At 37.8% G+C, this 20,877-nt stretch overlaps 3 protein-coding genes across 5 annotated transcripts in view; 1 reads left to right on the plus strand and 2 right to left on the minus strand.

The window, feature by feature from the left end:
• The window catches only part of LOC133526664 (cGMP-dependent protein kinase, isozyme 2 forms cD4/T1/T3A/T3B), a 150,888-nt gene that overhangs the window by 126,250 nt on the left and 3,761 nt on the right, over window positions 1-20,877 (minus strand). The window lies entirely within an intron of this gene.
• Window positions 6,655-8,955, plus strand: LOC133526673 (uncharacterized). The gene is made up of 3 exons (XM_061863381.1): window positions 6,655-7,205; window positions 7,471-7,664; window positions 7,927-8,955. Exons 1-3 carry the CDS (start codon window positions 7,075-7,077, stop codon window positions 8,904-8,906), a joined length of 1,305 nt encoding a protein of 434 aa, XP_061719365.1. The 5' UTR covers window positions 6,655-7,074; the 3' UTR covers window positions 8,907-8,955.
• LOC133526672 (uncharacterized) lies at window positions 9,304-12,280 on the minus strand. 3 transcript variants are annotated; one of them, XM_061863379.1, is made up of 3 exons: window positions 11,626-12,280; window positions 10,996-11,169; window positions 9,304-10,409 (listed from the first exon to the last, which is right to left on the minus strand). In XM_061863379.1, the coding sequence occupies exons 1-3, from the start codon at window positions 11,815-11,817 to the stop codon at window positions 9,309-9,311; spliced, it is 1,467 nt and encodes a 488-aa protein (XP_061719363.1). In that variant the 5' UTR covers window positions 11,818-12,280; the 3' UTR covers window positions 9,304-9,308. The 3 variants fall into 3 exon arrangements, with proteins under 3 accessions (XP_061719363.1, XP_061719362.1, XP_061719364.1); XM_061863378.1 differs by having other exon boundaries at window positions 10,984-11,169; XM_061863380.1 differs by lacking the exon at window positions 10,996-11,169.

Raw genomic sequence — 20,877 nt, forward strand, 5'->3', positions numbered from 1 at the left:
CTTGCATATTCGAGCAATGAAAAGACAGATACATAACTAAACTTTCGCGTTTCCCGGTAGACCTTTTGTAAACAACCCGCCTTGATGCATCTATGTCATATTTTATTATCTATGAAAACTTGTCAAAAAACAGTTAAAGGCCAAATAGTAGTATAATTGTTTAAGGCACAGTATGTATTAGTTACTCTATGGTTTATGAAAGGTGTTAGTGCTGCACGCTGTAATACTCCTTATTAAGCAAAGAACAGGTTAAACCGTTACTTTAGGGAGAGCGTCTTCTTAGACAAAAACAATCGAACCTGTAGAGGCGGGCACTATGGTCTAGAAATGCTTGGGTCCTCTCCTCACGGCGCCTAAACAACAACATCAAAATAACGCAGGTTGGCATTGCAGTTGTAGACATAGTTTCATATTTATTAGAGATCGCGCGCTAACATTTGGTAAATGCTGTAAGTGATTCCTTACAGGCCGCATTGAAAAACATTCTGTATCAAAACATCACACGAAAGGTCATTTACAGCGTCAACATGAAACCAAGGTCTTAAATTTTCCGACATGCGGGTAGCCATATTAACCAAGGAAATGTTTGTGGCCCTAAACTTAAAATAAATCCACCATAAGCACCTCTTCATGACGTGTAGAGGATCAAAAGGTTTGTAACGCCGATAGTGTAAACAATTTACGTTCATCCGCGTTTATATTATAAACAAATCGGAACTGGATGGTATATTTACGTCGATTATAAATTATGGAGAATTTCGTGCTATGTAAAATATTTTTGATTTAAGTGTAGGACTACCAATCCGGAGGATTATCTCGGATTCTAATACTTTTGACCTTAATGCGAACCTTAACTCATAAAAATGAGTAAAGGCCTTAAGAGGAAAGATTACTGGTAATTCTCATACATACGGGAGACGGCATTCATACTATTTCCCCTCTGCCGAAGCATAGGTACAACTGTACCTATGGCGGTGCATGTTGTGACTCGTCCGTACACAAAAGAAGATCGAGCTTTGCAACATTTGTCTCTGACGTTTGTCATTTTCTATGTATTTGTGTCGTCTTTACAGACTGGATTTTGTATGTCGTGAGTGAGAAGTGCGACTGTGTGCACGTTTCCCCCCGCAAAAAATAGGAGCATGATTTGTTCAGTAAGATATCGCTTGGGCTCCTCCCTTCCGACGTGTCGGGAGCCGGTGTTGCTCGAAGCATACATACGTTATTTATATTATTTTCCTCTGTGGTTATTTGCCCCAGATGTTTTTTTGTTATATGAGTTCAATATTACCAGTATTTGTGTCTGTATATTTTGCTTTTTTTATATTCTTGTTTTATAAGGACTAGATTACTTCAAACAGCGCTAAAAACGTAACGCCCTAGCCTACAAAATCGGCAACAATACACGCAAAACTCACAACGGTGAGACACTGCCATTCCATTCACAACGATTTCGTTACGAATGGTTACGTTTTGGAGGTGGAAAATGTCAAGAACGAAACTCGATTTCTGAGATTTCAGCTGTCCTTATCACACATATTTGAGGCTCCGCCCGTGCCTGCGAGACAGCAACATACATTTAAATTTCTTAAACCTGAAATGGGGCTCAAGATTTCCTCTTAGGGCCAGACTAGAGTATACGAGCGTACGCGTACACGCGTATTAGCTCGTATAGACAAAATGTAGGGAAAAATAACGCGCGTGTATGCCGCCGAAATGACCGTATCGGCGCAGAAACCGCCCGTAAGTACGATTCGTCGTATATTTGGCGATGGGCTTTTCTTAGGTAGAGAAAAATATTGTGAGAAACGTTATAATAAATTAGGGTAGCGAGATTACTATAGTCCTAACCCATTCATATAGGTATAAAGAGATAAAACATACGACCTTCGAAGACTGATAAGGGATAATGATAATTTACGGGAAAGTTAATGCAATTTCTTGCTTATACTGGTTAGGCTATTAAGAGCCCTTAATCCTTGGAGCGTTCTCCGATTTCACGAAATAACGCTCGATAGATGGCGTTGGCGCTCGGTACGCGAGCGCCGGCAACGCGACGCGCGTTTCAATGCAGATTAGAATAATCTTGATAGTTTTCAATATAATTTCAAGCAACATTAATTTTAGTGTCATATGATATCATATGGGGCAATATGGGCACTCTTTATTTTATTGTATATGCACAGTAGTTTTTTTTTTATGTACACTACTACTAAGTGTACAGACTACAGAGTGTACTATAACCCTTGCTCTTTATTCTGTCTCTTTCACACCAATGGAAAATGAAGAAGTTACTAAATGACTGCAGGTATAAATAAAGTATATTAGTGCGATAGAGAGACAGATAGTGTTTCGTTGTCGTATCGTAAACGATTGGCATGTTGGCCACACACTTGCTTAGTGCCTAGCCAAAATACCAATCGTTTGCGTATATTAGTGCGATAGAGAGAGAGTAGTGTTTCGTTGTCGTATCGTAAACGATTGGCATGTTGGCTACGCACCCATGATACCTAGCCAAGAAGCCAATCGATTGCGCATATTAGTGCGATAGAGAGACAGATAGTGTTTCCTTGTCGTATCGTAAACGTTTGGCATGTTGGCTACGCACCCATGCTGCCCAGCCAAGATGCCAATCGTTTGTGCATATTAGTACGAGAGAGAGACAGATAGTGTTTCATTGTCGTATCGATTGGCATGGTGGCTACGCACCCATGCTGCGTAGTCAAGATGCCAATCGTTTGCGCACATTAGTGCTATAGAGTTTCAGTGTTATTTGAAATCACGTTAGGGTTTGTATTATTATTTTTGACCCGAATGAAGTCCATCCAGGTTCTTATGATGGAGTCAGGAGTTGGTCACCAGAACTCCTAATCTACTCATTATAATTCCATCGTGCTTGGGCTCAAAAGATTTGCCCTGACGAACACCATCGATCTAGATGAGGTCCAGGGTCTCATGACGGAGTCAGGAGTTGGTCACCAGAACTCCCCAGAACTCCTAATCTACTCATCATAACTCCATCGAGTTTGGGCTCAATAGATTTACCCTGATGAGCACCATCAATCTAGATGAAGTCCAGGGTCTCATGATGGAGTCAGGAGTAGGTCACTAGAACTCCTAATCTACTCATTATAATTCCATCGTATTCGAGCTCAATAGATTTGCCCTGACGAGTACCATCGATCTAAATGAAGTCCAGGGTCTCATGATGGAGTCAGGAGTTGGTCACCAGAACTCCTAATCTACTCATTATAATTCCATCGTGTTTGGGCTCAAAAGATTTGCCCTGACGAGTACCATCGATCTAGTAGTCCAGGGTCTCATGATGGAGTCAGGAGTTGATCACCATAATTCCTAATCTACTCATCATAACTCCATCGTGTTTGGGCTCAATAGATTTGCCCTCACGAGCACCATCAATCTAGATGATGTTCAGGGTCTCATGATGGAGTCAGGAGTTGGTCACTAGAACTCCTAATCTACACATTATAATTCCATCGTGTTTGGGCTCAAAAGATTTGCCCTGACGAGTACCATCGATCTAGATGAAGTCCAGGGTCTCATGATGGAGTCAGGAGTTGGTCACCAGAACTCCTAATCTACTCATTATAATTCCATCGTGTTTGGGCTCAAAAGATTTGCCCTGACGAGTACCATCGATCTAGATGAAGTCCAGGGTCTCATGATGGAGTCAGGAGTTGGTCACCAGAACTCCTAATCTACTGAGTCTAAATCTATCTATCTATCTAAGTCTAAATCTTTTGAGCCCAAACACGTTGGAATTATAATGAGTAGATTAGGAGTTCTAGTGATCAACTCCTGACTCCATCATGAGACCCTGGACTTTATCTAGATTGATGATGCTCGTCAGGGCAAATCTATTGAGCCCAAACACGATGAGGTTATGATGAGTAGTTTAGGAGTTCTGGTGACCAACTCCTGACTCCATCATGAGACCCTGGACCTCATCTAGATCGATGGTGTTCATCAGGGCAAATCTATTGAGCCCAAACACGATGGAGTTATGATGAGTAGATTAGGAGTTCTGGTGACCAACTCCTGACTCCATCATGAGACCCTGGACCTCATCTAGATCGATGGTGCTCATCAGGGCAAATCTTTTGAGCCCAAACACGTTGGAATTATAATGAGTAGATTAGGAGTTCTAGTGACCAACTCCTGACTCCATCATGAGACCCTGGACTTTATCTAGATTGATGATGCTCGTCAGGGCAAATCTATTGAGCCCGAACACGATGAGGTTATGATGAGTAGTTTAGGAGTTCTGGTGACCAACTCCTGACTCCATCATGAGACCCTGGGCCTCATCTAGATCGATGGTGTTCATCAGGGCAAATCTATTGAGCCCAAACACGATGGAGTTATGATGAGTAGATTAGGAGTTCTGGTGACCAGCTCCTGACTCCATCATGAGACCCTGGACCTCTTCTAGATTGATGGTGCTCGTCAGGGCAACTCTATTGAACCCAAACACGATGGAGTTATGATGAGTAGAGTAGGAGTTCTGGTGACCAACTCCTGACTCCATCATGAGACCCTGGACCTCATCTAGATCGATGGTGCTCATCAGGGCAAATCTTTTGAGCCCAAACACATTGGAATTATAATGAATAGATTAGGAGTTCTAGTGACCAACTCCTGACTCCATCATGAGACCCTGGACTTTATCTAGATTGATGATGCTCGTCAGGGCAAATCTATTGAGCCCGAATACGATGAGGTTATGATGAGTAGTTTAGGAGTTCTGGTGACCAACTCCTGACTCCATCATGAGACCCTGGGCCTCATCTAGATCGATGGTGTTCATCAGGGCAAATCTATTGAGCCCAAACACGATGGAGTTATGATGAGTAGATTAGGAGTTGTGGTGACCAGCTCCTGACTCCATCATGAGACCCTGGACCTCATCTAGATTGATGGTGCTCGTCAGGGCAACTCTATTGAACCCAAACACGATGGAGTTATGATGAGTAGATTAGGAGTTCTGGTGACCAGCTCCTGACTCCATCATGAGACCCTGGACCTCATCTAGATTGAAGGTGCTCATCAGGGCAACTCTGTTGAGCCCAAACACGATGGAATTATAATGAGTAGATTAGGAGTTCTAGTGACCAACTCCTGACTGCATCATGAGACCCTCGACCTCATCTAGATCGATGGTGTTCGTCAGGGCAAATCTTTTGAGCCCAAACACGATGGGATTATAATTAGTAGATTAGGAGTTCTGGTGACCAACTCCTGACTCCATCATGAGAACTTGGACTTCATCCGGGTGAAAAATAATAATGCAAACCCTAACGTAATTTCAAGTGAAAATGCGTTTTTCAGAAAATCGCAGCCAAATAACACTAGACCTTACTCATAGTGTTGTGTTCCTGCCGGTGAGTAAGGTTGCCAGAGCTCAACGAGGGGTGGGAGGGGGTTAGGGTCGGCAACGCGCATGTAACTCCTCTGGAGTTGCAGGCGTACATATGCGGGCCGTATGCTTGTTTGCCACCGACTTAGTATTAAAAAAAAAGTAACACTGAAAATCCATCAATAAGCGAGTCTGTTAGGCATACTGTAAAAAATGAACTTTTATTAAGATTTTCTAATCGCAGTATATAGCACTTCTCGGAACTCCGTAGCTGATTACGATCGCAACGAATGCCTGACAATCGAGCACAGGTCCGTCCTCTAAGCGCGCTCCGCGCGGACTGAGAGCGGGGCGTCGCTGCTGCGTGATTTATACGTGTTTTAAAAAAATATAAATTTACGGCAATGTAGGTCCCATAGTTACGATTTTTTTTTTATAGGTTAACATAAAGTTACAGTTTGCTATAATATTATTTTTAAAGCAAAATATGCGTACAATTTGCGGAAATAAAATATAATAAAACCCTGTTTTCGCCAAAAAAATGAAGAAAACTCGGAAGGTATTTTATCAGTTTTTTCAAATGAATCTTCGATTGTTCATCATTCCAGCCCCTCGTACGAGATATGTTGAATCAAATTGTAGTCATTCATGTACCAAATGATTCTTGTTTATAGCAAAATTGAGAACCGAAACGCCACATCTCACTGCAAAATTTGGAAAAGACTCCCAAAAAACCTCATTAAAAAAGAGGTTTAAAAGAGAAAATGAAAATTTGAACTGTTGGAGCCCCTAGTTTAGGAAACGATTATTTAAGTACGTTATCAGTTTTTGAATAAATACTAATAGTTACGTCGTAATCTTGAATGAAAAAGGAAGCATTTTACAAAATACGCTCGTCTGTAGGAATAAGGACTCTTAACACGGAAAAATTAACTGACTTCGGATAGATTGACATACGAACATAAGGTCACCGACCTCCGAAATGTAGATGATACATCAAAGATAAACAGGTGTAAATTCCAACAGAGAAATTTAAATTTTACAATGGTCGGTTCCTTATCATTTGTCATCATGCCTGTCACGTTCTAACAAGTATGTAAGTGCGAAAGTGACGGGCATAGTGACAGGCGATAAAAATGGAACCATGTTGCCACTGCAGATCAACAAACCGCGATGTTTATCTATTCTAAAATGGGTGCAAGTCTCATAATTATCTTAACGCATGCTTTTGTTTATCGCGGAAGCTAGCGACAAATGGGGAATGGATGAAAATATTAAATGTGCCTGATTATTTTTTTGGTCGTAGGAATAACCATTTCTAGTTACAGAAAAAAATTACAGATTTTTTGGTTGCGTCATACATTTTATAAAAATAAAAACATTTTGCTTCACCGCACGTCCGGCCCATTACGGCTGTTAAGAAGACTTTCTAAGTCTTAAAAAGTTATCGCTATTTGAATCTGTGGAGCGCATGACATTGACAGTTGATTGACAGCTTGTCATTCTTCACGCGGAATTCATAACCTTTTGTGCTCTCATCTGGTGAACTGTTTTTTTTGTATTTATGTGATTATTACGACTCGCTTCCCCACCCGGACCTCTGATTTTGCCTGCTCCAACGACGACCTTCGCTTTTGAACCCCGGACCTGATTTTGATAGCAATTTCGACGACCCCTGGCATTTGAATTCTGCAAACATGGATACCGCTGCTTTTGTTAGAGCAAACTCATCTAATTTGCCAAAAGTAGACCCATATATGCTTATGGAGTTTATGAAGAATAGCGACAAACATAATGCCGGTGAAATAAGAGATGCCAAAGCTTTGTCGTAAGTATCAACCTAACCCCTATCTCATTACCGCGCTTTATCTTGATATTGACCTGGCAAGCGAAAAATTAACACGCGGGACCTGGGTCATTTTTCATAAAATGTTTCAAATTAAAACAATATAAATTTTGGACATTTTTCATTTTGTAGCAAAGTAATCACATATTTAAATTTGCTTTAAAGTGTCTGTGGTTCCTTTAAATTGGTAACATTAATCTTATTTTGTTATAAAAGGAGAAAGCACTTAATTGTTTGTTTGTTTAAGGTCTTCAAGAGAATCATATGTTGAGACTGCTATTGGATATGTTGAAACAAAGCGGACTGGGAATCTTTGTGATGTGAGAGCTAAAGTTGTTCCTGAACAAAGAATAACAAGCAAATACTATGTTGTGATGGTCCATTTAGAAGAGGCAAATGAATCAATTATAGATACTTCATGTGACTGTGCAGCGGGGGCTGGTAAGTTTTGCTATAAACATGTCCTTATTGATTTTGTAGTTATTTTGAATAAACTACACTCAACTTGACCTGCGTGTGGTTCCCTTTCTGTCAAAACCAAAACTTACCTCTTACCCTATGCTAATCTGATCAGATATAACCATGAAATATTAATATGACACATGCAATTTAGTCTGTCATTTCAAGAAAAGTGGAGCTTTTGAATGTTCTCAATTAGTACAAGTTTTATTATAGATATGTTTAAAATGTTCTTTTTTCTTAGGTGGGTGTAAACATACTGTTGTAGTATTACATTGGCTACAAAAACGAAGTGCTGAACCTTCACCAACCAGTATCCAATGTTACTGGACGAAACCCAGCCTCAAACGGGCTCTAGACAAACCATTAATGTGTAAAGATTTGGCAAAAGGAGAAGTCGCCGAAAGGGGGCCAAAGGACCCTTTGGTACTGAAAAGACTACGACAAGAAGCAACCAAACATGGTTGTGGTAAAAGCCTGCTCATGGTATATGATCCTGAAAGACCGATGAAAATGAACTCAAAATATTGTATTTTTGACATGATGGTGGATTTTTTAGAAAAGGAAAGTAGGCCAACTTTTAACAAATTTAAAATATTTAGCAATGCAATAATGCTAGAAAATAAAGAAAAAATCATGAAAGACACTGTAGGCCAAGTGAACTCAAAGCAGTGGCATTCAATTCGACAAGGCCGAATTACAGGATCAAAAATTTATGAAATTGCTCATTGCAAAACACCCCATGGCAGTCTTGTTGAAGAAATACTAGGAGGGTGCAAAGCACCAGAAACAAAGTCCATGAAAAGGGGTAAAATCCTAGAAAAACGAGTACTGAATAAAGTAAAGACTGATATAAATAAAGAAATAGAAGAATGTGGATTTTTGATTATAGATGGAATTTTTGGAGCATCACCTGATGGCATTGGAGATGACTTTGTGGTCGAAATTAAGTGTCCCATTTCGGAGAAAACTAAAAAAAATTATATAAAGAATGGGCAAATTGCGAATAAGTTTATGGGCCAAGTGCAATTAGAGATGCTAGCGGCTGGCAAAAATAAGTGTTTGTTGTGTGTGGCGGACCCGAAATTTGAAAGCAACAGCTTAATTGAGACAATTGTTGTTAATTTTGATAAAAATTATATAGATAATTTGATGAGAGACGCAGAGAAATTTTGGGATGAGAATGTGTATCCTGTAATTTTAAAAAGTGCATCTACAGCATGACATTAATTTTGTACTTTGTATTTATTTTAAATAAATATGTTTGTCTTGACCTTATTATTACTCATTTTAACACCCTTAATGTTGAGCATGTAAAGCTGCGGGCCGGTGTGAAATACTGTCTCATCTATAAATCTATCTTCTTTTTTTTTTTTTTTTATACCACGACGGTGGCAAACAAGCATACGGCCCGCCTGATGGTAAGCAGTCACCGTAGCCTATGGACGCCTGCAACACCAGAGGCATTACATGCGCGTTGCCGACCCTGAGCGAAGCACCCCAAAGCTTTTTGGAGGCTAATTTGGCCTTACCCTCTACATATATGGCCTAGGAACTGGACTTAAATACCTGCCTACTACTCGAGGTTACCTATGGTATATGATAAAATAAAACAACATAATATTATCAAACGTCTTTTATTATTGGATTCTGAAGATTACTTAATCCGCAAGCTATAATGACCAGGTCGTCCAAATATTTTAAATGTTTGTTATTAACCACAGAGTGGGGTTTTAACATATGGAATTCCCGTAATCTCCTAATTACACGCTCAACGTGCACCCTCAAACTGGCAATCACCTTAGTTTTAATTACGTCTTTTTTTGTCATTTTTTGATTGGCGAAGACACTAGGAGGTCTTAAGAGTTTTCCATTTTTTGTGATTAAGAGTGATTCAATCTCCTTAAAACCACGATCGGCCATGATTACTGCATTTAGGGGAAGTACATCAACAAAGCCACTGTTCTCCGTGATGGCTTTATCAGATGTACGTCCCCCATAACCCTGTGAGATGAATGAAATGTATCCAGCGGGTGTGCAGCCAATCAAATATTTCATCGTGTTGCATGATTTGTACTGCGACCAAGTCTGCGCCTGCTTCTCTGGATCGCTGGGTTTTTCTATTTGAATCTCGAAACAGTCTATAATACACTGTACATTCGAATATCTGATTTTAAATGCTAATGGTAAATTTTTTTTTATTTCTGATAGTGGTGGTAAATATATACAATTTTGAAAGTATGTGGACAAAACTACGACGTTCTTTTCAAACACTAAACGTATGGTTGACCTGGCCATTTGAAATTCTTCACTCATCCTAGCAAAAGAGTCATTGTTTTTTAATTTAAATAGACATATGATAATATGAAATGCCAAACAAGAGCACTCCTGGGCAATGAAATTAATAATCCACCAAAAGCTTTTTGGCAGACCTAAAAACATTTTGGGTTTGTTAGTAATAATTTTTAGTAGGTGCTCCCTGCCACGTTTTTCAATATCCTCTTGTTGAGCACTCGAAGACGAGTCGAAGTTGGATGTCCCAAACAAGGATGGTGATTGATTGGGACTCTTCTCAGTGTTCGGTAGTTGCATCATTCGTGATGGCATCACACTTTCTTTTATTTTTCGCCCACGGAATTGAGTAGCTATGGTTTGAGTCTTCGGCTGGGCCAAAACAAACTTGTTTGAAACACCTATTCTTTTATCACACTGTATAGCTGCATCTATCTGAAACAAAAATGCAAAGAATAAATAAACAAAATATAATGCAACTTGTGACCCTACAATTTAACAATCACAGAAACAGGTAAAAGTTTATTTTTAGGTAAGGAAAGTGGGCATTTATTAAAGCCACACAAGTTGTAGTAGGTGCATTTGTATATAAATATTTGACATTATATCCATTCCTGTGTTCTATAAATGCATCTTCATGCACAAAGACCACTAGTAATTTTTACCTATACTTTTTCAGTAGGCCTAGCACATGACTGGCGCTACAGTATCTCGCAGCGAGATAGACTACCCGTCTTTTTCTATGTTAATTTAAGAGGGGCGGGTAGTCTATCTCAGCGCGAGATACTGTCGCGCCAATCATGTGCTAGAGCAGGTCAAGTGCTTATTTAACAATACTACGTTAACATACATTAGAACTTGTAAATTAGTGTTTTAAGAAAAATTAAAAAAAGAAAAATAATTAGCACAGGTAGCAAAGTAAAGTTGGAATTTAAATTCAGTGTGACAGATTAACTATACCCAAGAATATTAATACATTTATGTGCGCAACACTATTGTGATTATTTACACTGTCAGAGACCTGCATGCCAGCATTGTCAGCAGCACTTGAAGTTGATGGCCGATTAAGATCTTCAATATTCTTATTGATTGCACTCAATGGTTTTTTTGAAAAATTCTTAAGTATGGCATTTATTTTTAGTCTTGGCTTTGCACCAGAGATCCATTGTCCATAATTTTCCAAATCTTCTTCAAACTGTAAAAATATTAGAAAACATTAAACATTTATATTTAACAGTTGTCATAATCTTCCAAATGTTCCCCAGTATTTGCTGTAGCTCACTTATGGAGCCTGGGGTCTGCTGGGCAATATAACATTAAGTATTGGCATAGGCACACATTTTTTTAACTGGAGGAAACTAGGCATTGTTTTGATCAGCCCAGTTTCCTCATAGTGTTTTTGTTCACCATGTACTGACAAATACCACATGTTATTTTAATACAAAGTGAAAATTCATTGATATGACAAAGGGTTTAAACATGACATAGCAGCACCTACATTAATGTAATGTATTAATAAAATTGTTTTTTACCAGCTTACCATAAATTATTCCATCCATTATTCCACAATTTAAAAAATGCCATATCATCAAAACTAACATGGGGGTAATTCATTTTTTTACAGAAAGGTAAACAAAACAAGGTAACTTACATTTAAGTGGTCCGCACAGCAAAACAGTGCTCGGTTTGGACAGTTCCTGCCAACCAATTGACACCAACGTTGTTTCAGCTCTTTTCTTACAGTAAAAAACTTCAAATCCGGGTTTTTCAGATCAGTCTTGGAGCACGTTGGTATAAAGCATGTTTTAGGATCTTTATATAGTTTATAAGTGTTTGTATTCATGGTGATGAACACGGTACCAAACTAATAGTCCAGTTTCAGTTGCAGTGGTCGTCGAAATTGCTATCAAAATCAGGTCCGGGGTTCAAAAGTGTAGGTCGTCGTTGGAGCAGGCAAAATCAGAGGTCCGGGTGGGGAAGCGAGTCGTAATAATCACATAAATACAAAGAAACCAGTTCACCAGATGAGAGCACAAAAGGTTATGAATTACGCGAGAAGAATGACAAGCTGTCAATCAACTGTCAATGTCATGCGCTCCACAGATTCAAATAGCGATAACTTTTTAAGACTTAGAAAGTTTTCTTAACAGCCGTAATGGGCCGGACGTGCGGTGAAGCAAAATGTTTTTATTTTTATAAAATGTAAGACGCAACCAAAAAATCTGTAATTTTTTTCTGTAACTAGAAATGGTTATTCCTACGACCAGAAAAATAATCAGGCACATTTAATATTTTCATCCATTCCCCATTGACAGGTTTATTTGTCACTCGGCCAAAACTCACTTAGATAAATTAATTGTGTATATCTATACTGGCAATACGCCAAAAATAGCATGTGTATTGATACTATACTATTTCTTGATACACCGAATTGCTAGTGTGCTAATATATATAAAAATATTACATTAAAAAAATTTCAAAGACTCGACATGACCGTATATTTTAAAGTAAATATTTCAAATTTGTGGGTAATAAATAAGAATATCTGGAATGGTGATAACGTAAACACATTTTGTTTATATTATTATCGTTTAATTGCTTACGGCGATTTTAATGTGGGTACCAGCGATTGATAATAAACATAGATGACGAACTAGCTCTGCAAAATGACCCCACACACATTGTGCCGAAGCAGGCGGGGCGTCAACTTTGTGCCGCGGAGCTATTTAGTTCGCAAATGGCGGGTTGTTGTCACAGTCGTAGTATTCAAATTATATCTTTAATAAAAGAAATATGCCTTATTGTGCGGATAAATGTTGTGCTAGTCGTTCCAACACAAGAAAAGATATGGGATTACCTTCACGTATAGTTTAGCTAGAATCATATTATTTTGATTTCTCTTGATCAAAACAGGTTTTATATGGGGATGATGTTATGCATAGGTATTTTGATTACCTACGCAAAAAACCTCCTTTTCATATATAATAATATTTTTGACACTAAATGCTTAATACAGTTAATACTAATAAATCAATATGAATATAATAGAAAAAGGAGTATCTATGTATATGCAATTTTATACTCTATTTCGTATTAATATTAAGACCAAATCTGCATACTCGTACAAATCAGTTTTTCAAAAGTTGGTTATTATGTACATTATTAGATTGAAGGTGTGTAAATCGAATGGCCCAGTATTGGTGTCTATAGTGTAGGCTTGAAAGACTCTTTTTCTTCTTGACTGTCAAGGCAAGCTTGTACTAAACTAAAAGATATGTAGGTATATTCAGTCCAACCATTTCGCAATACCTATTTACAAGTCCGTGTCTGTCTGTACACAAATTGGTCCTACAAAGCAACGGCCGATTCATTCATATTGATGAAGGATTTTCCGCCGACGACGCTGGGTACATACATAATAATGTCTTTTTTGCGGATTCGACAATTGAATGCAAATTGCCAGGCCGTATCAAATTTAAAACAGACCGAGGCCGCTGTAGACCAATCAACAAGCGAGTTGAATCAAACACCTCACCCGCCTGTAATGGCTGCAACTTTACTCAGTGGCAAGTTGGCAACTCATTTCGTAGTTCTATTGCTTTGAGTCGCTGCTGCATCATTTTCAAGTTACAATTGCGGAAAAGAACGATAAATAAGAAACTATGAATTGGATTGCGAATAGAAAATAATGAAAATAATTTTGTTTGCGTCTACAAAACATGCCGCATTTTCTTAGGGATTTGGGATGGGAAATGTTTAAAAAACTGGCCCACATTGCCTTGTTGCATAAACACTAAACCACCTTAGGGGTAATTTTTGACACTATTAAAGTCTATAATACCTGCTTAATTTTGAATGGATAAAACCCAAAAAATATAAACATTTTATGCTACTCGTACTTGACATTCACCTCCTAGTCGATTGAAGTAAGGTCTATTCGTCGAATGTGATAAGAATTAAGAATACATGTCGTGATCCCGTGTCTGTCATGGAATTGTGTAATGGAGCGTAGTCGGACAAATGGCTACGTTCATACAAACCTCGTGCCGAAATTGCTAATTCAGACGCAACGCATGTAATGCGTATCTATTAAAATTTGACATTCCACGGAAACACTGGTTTTGTTATCTCCAGTATAATTTGACCCCTAGATATGTAACAATTATGTGTAATTGGAGGTCAGACTTATATGAACTTCACTGGACTGCTTGCGATGTGGACGTTATGACGACGAGTGTGAGGTTATGATGAATCGGATCGGATATTATAATTATGGTAATAGTGTCTTGTAAAGGTATTTAGACAAAAAGTGATCTGATTAGATTAAGGGTAATTAGTCGTTCAGATAATCATAAATCGCACAAGTTTAAAATTTGTCTGCTCTCATGCTTTTTGTTCGTAAATTTAACACTTTCTCTGTCGGAGCCCAGAACAATAATAATTTATTTTTCGATTTATTAATTTTTTTATTTATGAAAACTAATTCGCACATTATTGTCTTCTAAACAGAGGGGAGTATCCATTAATCACGAGTAGCACACATTTTCTCGAGCTACTGACGCATTGTTTAGTCTGCGTTAGACAATCAAGCACATGTTTCCAACTGGATGGACTATTTTGTGGCATTGGCATCTTAGTAAAGGAGGTTAGATCTACGAGGGTCACTTTATTTACAGTTGGACACTTCACTAATTTTTTAAATTTGGAAAATACGTTATTCGGAATTGCTTCTATTTAGAACCAGGAGGTCTGTCGATCCTATAATAGGAGAAAGGGTGTCCCAAAATTTCTATACATCTTTCGTTCCTTCCATTCTGTTACTGTTAGTCTGTTACAAAAAGTAAATGTTTTTTTTTTCTTCTATTAAGATCGAAAGAGCTCGTAATACTAACATTAACATTTCCAAAATTAACAAAAGGGTATTAATTTAAATAAACTAGCCCAGATAGTTATTAATTTTCGGTACTACCCGAATACATGTTATAGCAGGTAAAGATGCCAAAGTTAATAATAATCATAAAAGAAAAGCCTTAGTACTCTTGTTAGTAAGACTCTCTAGACTTTTATTAGTAGAATTAAGCCCCACTCTAGCTGCTGTATGTTTTACCCACTAATAAAGCGTACAACACCAACATATGACCCGTGGCATCGGTGCTATCACGCAACTTTAGAGATTTAGAATTACATTAGGTACTTATGTAGCTACCTATATATAGGTTTGCCATCTCTCAAATTTGGAAACGAGGACAAGACGCGTGAAAACCCCGGATTTTAGAGTCCAGAACTCGGACATGTCAACAGGTTTTTTTTTAAACAGGTTTGCGTGTGTCGCGGGCGGCTTAAGGCTTTAAATTTTAAACCCGGACTACAAATGAAGTGCTCCCCGGACGCTCCCCGGACGCCCTCTAAACTAGGACAAATCCGGGGAAACCCGGACGGATGGCAACCCTACCTATATAGCCACATTCATCATTAGTTTCGTTTCGACTAGTTAATACTATCGAAGTGTTAAAAATAAGAAGGCACTTATATGGCATGCTCGCAGCGACACAATACGAATGCGTGGGCATAACCGCTAGCATAGAATTGTTAAATACAACGGGTTATTGACATTTATTTACTAAATAAAAAATTTGAATGAATGAAGGAGCGCGCCTTCTTTGAAACGATCAATATTAGGTTTCTTTCGATCCGCCCATCATTCTTAAGCGGGTTTTATTGAATCCACTTTCAACCAAAACACCTTCACTGCAGCTCACTAAGGCCTCCTTCAAGAATCTTCACAACGTTCAACCGCAATTACGGTTTCGCCGAATCTTGACCGCCAACCGCCAACATAACGTCGAAAAATAGAAAACCGTTATCTTCTTTCTACCGCTCTGACGCATTTGAGTTTTTCGGTTTTTCTATGTTGGCGGTAGAACCTCAGATTATAGGTCCTACCTGCTAAAAGTCTTTTCGCACGATCGTCATTCGAGAATCTTTATGCCCCATCGGCCATCGGGTTTAACAAGCAACGTGTCCCAACCTGACATAGATCATAGTGAGAAATGATAGAATCAAATTCACCCTCTTCGTCGATGTTGAACAAAAGAAAAACTTTACTATATTCCAACGTCTAGGTAGGTATATTTAAGAATGAATGGCTGAACCAGTGAGTTTCTTTAGTTATGTTGCCACTTAAGACTATGTAGAATAACTGGTCAGTTGGTAATAAAAAGTACTAAAGAGCCATAACAACACAGAAAACGTCTGTTTGCCATTCGATCCACATCCCCAGCCGATATTTACCCGAGTCACGTGTTTCGAGTTACATTACGTGTTATGCATAGTTGCATTACTCATACTACTTGATACTACTTAAAACCGGCTCTTTGCTAACATTCTTAGAAAAAGTTGCAAATAAATTATGGAATCCTTCATTGCCGCGAAAAATATTACGGCAGCCATTATTAATTCAGGAGCAAGAGCAAAGGAGCTAAATTAAGGAGCACTACTTATATTAATGAGGCAGGGTTAAGGAGGCTGTATTAACAATTTTTATTATTATTTTCTAATAAATAGTGTAATAAAGAGATGTTTCAGTGTTATAAAAAAATGTTTATTCATAATTTAATTTACAAAATAATGTGACGTGACGTGGCCGGTCATTTCCTAACGCCATTTTAATATTAGTCCAAAATCCAAGCTGCTAGAGGACTTGAAACAGGTCTTAGTCTTCTAGAGCCAGTTGTGTTAACTGTGAAAGTGCTAATATAAAAGAAAAAAAAACTTATGAAAATGTGACGTTTAAAATGACACCCACACTTTGTGGCTGCAAAGTCTGTCCAGTAACCATAGCCAGACTCTAAGATTCAAGATGCTCGCTTAATCGGCAATGTCAAATGAATGAAAATGTATGAACTAGATAGAACTAAACTGCCCCTCAACGTCATAAATTACTAGCAACAACAATTTTTTTTGATATTATGATCTTTGAATTAAGGGAAACAGCTAAATGCATAACGAGGATGGTAGTGATGCGATTAACATTTTGATTGTATCCTTTTGGATACATTGAATTTCAGGGTAACCCTATTTTGATATAAAGATTCAGATACCATGCATGTTGTCTGTAGTCACTTGTAACTTTTTTGTGATATATATATTTTTAAGAGTATTTGTTTTTTATTGTCTTTTCTAAGTTTGGAGATTCCTCCATTAACTATCGCTATAATGCCGGCAAGCAAAAGGCGGCCCGGGGAGCAAAAGAGTTGCCCGTTACCAGAAGGGTTACAGGTCTTTTCCTACAAATAGGTCAGTGGTAGTCAGTCTGTGTGTGCTATGAAAGTAAATTTATCTAATTATTTATAATGAACGTGAATTTGCCAACATCCATGGGTATTGGGTACACTGGCTCTGTCCGCCGAGAAATTATAGGTATAAATTTAACTGTTTCACGGTATTCATTCAAGATTAATAATAACCATTTAATAACGGCTTTAACCGTGTAATTTTGTAACATTTATTATATTATAACATAAATAAATGGTTTATGATAAACAAATTATTTGTCTTGAAACAATAGATATCCTGGAAACATGAATGAAAAGAAAAAAAAAACTATTTTAATAAATATTTTTGCCTGTGCTAATAACAAACCCAAAAACTGGGACGAATAATTTAAGCAAGCAACAATTACCAGTGTATTCTGCATTCTGTGTCCGTAGAATTAAACAAAGAAAGAAATTGTTTGATTTGTTATGGCAATTAATATATATCACCTGTGTTCCGTAATGGGCAGCATGGTTCCATTTTTATCGCCTGTCACTTTCGCACTTACATACTTTTTAGAACGTGACAGGCATGGTGACAAATGATAAAGAGCCGGCTATCTTGACCCGGCTCGTACTGTTCCTTCTAAATTTATCTTACTCGCAAAACAAACCTTGACAACAGTTGGAAAATAATCAGATATGTATTTTAAAACAGAATATCAAGGTACGGATTAGACCTTCAATGACCAACACAAATGCACCTTACCTATATATCTGATCGAGTTCTCCTTTTAGTCAGGCAAACGATAAGCATGATACTTGAAGTACAAATATGTAACAGTAAATATGCAGAAATGTTACCGATATGGCCGTATGCCGTATTCAATAAAAACTTAAAGTTATGAGATATGAAAGCCAAAATTCTGTTATTGTTTACCACTTCGCAGATATGCTGATATTGCTGATCAAGTTAGGTACTTGACACAAATCCCTGCTAATATCATAAATAGGAAATTAACGTCTGTCTGTTGACTGTTACCTTTTCACGCCTAAACCGCTGAACCCTGAATTATGTACCCAGATGAATTTTGTTAGGGAAATAGACTAGGATTATTAGACAGGATTTTTTCACGGAAGTCATCATTCTACGCATACGAAGTCGCGGATAGGAACAAGTTGCTCATGAAAAATTAAAATAGGATAATGCCATCCTTACAAAATTGGGACTATAAACACAGATAAGTGCGGGCAATGACCCTGCGGCACTCTAGTGATATTATAATCCGTGTAACCTGTTGAAAAGTTAACAGTGCGTGTCTCTCCGGTCGCCTGCGTTTCCATAAGGGTACACCTGAATTTAATTTAATTTAAAATCATGTGTGTAATGAGTACGCTGTATTTATACAGCTAATAAACGTTTTAAGATTAGGTAGCTTAACAATAAGGTGACTATCTGTTGATAGTTGCGAAGTAGTGTTGTAGTGAAATTATGTTTATTAAAATATATATGATATAGGCGGCAAACGAGCAGGTGAATCGCCTGGCAAGCAATTACCATCGTCCATGGAGCTCTGGTGTTGCAAGTACAGTCATGTGTAAAAAGATGGGTCCACGCAACTTACCTAAAAATACGTCCCGTAGCTCTTAATTCGCTTACATAAGAGCTATGGGACATATTTTTGAGAAAATTGTGTGCACCAATATTTTTACACTTGACTATACTAACGTTGCCGGCCTTTAAGGTGGGTGTTCGCTCTGGTTTGCATGGTTTGCAGTTTTTGGAGCTTAATAGCTCTTTTTATTGCAATTAAAGATAAAGATAACATAAAGATAGTTTATTCTCCAAGTAGGCATATTAACAATGCGTCAAGTAAAGCTACGTCGGCTCTAACCCTACACCTCTGACCCAAGAAGATTAATTAATTTGTAACCGGACTAAATAAAATCCTGCCTTTGAAAATCGGATAAACATACCGTAACCAAATTTTAGTTATATAAGTAGGTTACGTACTTAATTTAGTCAAATAATTACCATATATATCTGAAAGTGAAAAAGACTGAATATAATATGTAATTTCAAATTATTTGAATGCTAGTGATTTCTATGTAATGTTTTTTTCTTAGACTTTACTTCTCTATTACAATCAATTATCTTTGATCTTGGAATGCAATTTTAGTACACGTAGCCGTTCGTCGCACGCAAACACTGAATGAATTGATAGAACAAATGTTGAGAACGCCAATTAGGTCTTACAATCCAAAGCTTTCCGAAAGTGGTTCGCCGGCCTTGTTCCCTAACAACATCTTTGTTTACCTCGGTCAGTGTATAATTATTTGGTTGGCACGTCTCATTTAAAGGCACCCATTGCGCCACTTTATAGCACATTTTGAAATGTGCGTTTATTCGAGCTTTTATATTTTTAATATTGCTGAATTTAATTGTTCAAGTTTGTAAATAATACGACTCATACCTTTTACCAACAAATTCAAAATATGTGTCTTGACCGTTTCGTTACTACAACAACTATTGTATAACAGAAAAGCAATGAACAACCAAGCCACATATTTTGGCAAGGTGTAGAGTTTGTGAAGTTAGGACGTATGTATATAGTTAGAAGTTTGGCTCTACATGCGATCTGTACCCCTAGTATAAATTTATTCGATGGCGTAACGTGCCGTACGCGTTTGTGTTAAGTCTCATTTTATATGGGATTTTGAGTTTCCAAAACGTTCCGCTTGGCGCGCTGTTTCAAAATCCCATACAAAGCGAGACATAACGCAAACGCGTACGTCACATCACGAAACCAAATAAATGTACACTAGGGGCTCTGATAACTTTTTGACAGTGCAAGCCATATGGTCTCGTCTTGGCAACATTTTACATGAAAATATTTTTGGTGGGAATATTCATATTCAAGATGTAACTCTTTATTCTATTACATAAAACATTGGACTTTCACAATATCTACAATATTTTATTGCTGATTGACAAAAATCGCGATTTCCTTTAGATATATCTGGTCTTCTATCAGACACAAAAGATAATACGAAAACGAATCGTTTTATGTTTTTCTGATACCCTTATCAGACATCAAATATCAGAGTTAGCTTAACCAGGGCTTCAGTGACGTGGCAAGTTTATGTAACAGCGTGATCTTGGCCGATTTTAGATTATCAATTCCTTTGTTTCTAACGGAAATTTATTTTAACAGAGTTGTGAGGACAGGTTTAGAATTGCTTAGCCAACGTAGGCGAATTGATCAGATTAACCTGGCACCTACAGTTCCAAGTAAGTAAGGACAGTAGCATTAATATTTATTCTGTTTCTATTTTTTTTTATTGTTGGGACAGCAATGTAAGGAGAATTGTCATTATCAGTTGAAAATAATTCACAGTTTTGCTGATTCAGGGCGTTCGGCATTATTAAGCAGTGCCTCCTTTATGACGTAGTAGTAGCAGATACCTTTAGATTGGTTTAGATTAATGAGTGGCTATCGATTTCTATCGATAGGAGTGATATGGTGATAGTGCGTAGAAAAATTTGGACAGATAACGCAATTTGTACGTTTGAATTTCTGGGCAATGACTTCATATTCTCTATTTAAAAACTAGTGGCTCTGTGTGCAGTAAACCTCGCGATCCCCAAT

Source organism: Cydia pomonella, chromosome 16, assembly GCF_033807575.1.
Source record: "Cydia pomonella isolate Wapato2018A chromosome 16, ilCydPomo1, whole genome shotgun sequence".
In the NCBI taxonomy this organism is placed as follows: domain Eukaryota; kingdom Metazoa; phylum Arthropoda; class Insecta; order Lepidoptera; family Tortricidae; genus Cydia; species Cydia pomonella.

Coding starts and splice junctions, on each gene's coding strand:
- LOC133526673 (XM_061863381.1), top strand. CDS start 7,075: ATGGATACCGCTGCTTTTGTTAGAGCAAACTCATCTAATTTGCCAAAA. Junction 7,206..7,470: donor AGAGATGCCAAAGCTTTGTC/GTAAGTATCAAC, acceptor TGTTTGTTTAAG/GTCTTCAAGAGAATCATATG. Junction 7,665..7,926: donor TGACTGTGCAGCGGGGGCTG/GTAAGTTTTGCT, acceptor CTTTTTTCTTAG/GTGGGTGTAAACATACTGTT.
- LOC133526672 (XM_061863378.1), bottom strand. CDS start 11,817: ATGAATACAAACACTTATAAACTATATAAAGATCCTAAAACATGCTTT. Junction 11,170..11,625: donor GCTGTGCGGACCACTTAAAT/GTAAGTTACCTT, acceptor ATATTTTTACAG/TTTGAAGAAGATTTGGAAAA. Junction 10,410..10,983: donor GCATGCAGGTCTCTGACAGT/GTAAATAATCAC, acceptor TTTTTGTTTCAG/ATAGATGCAGCTATACAGTG.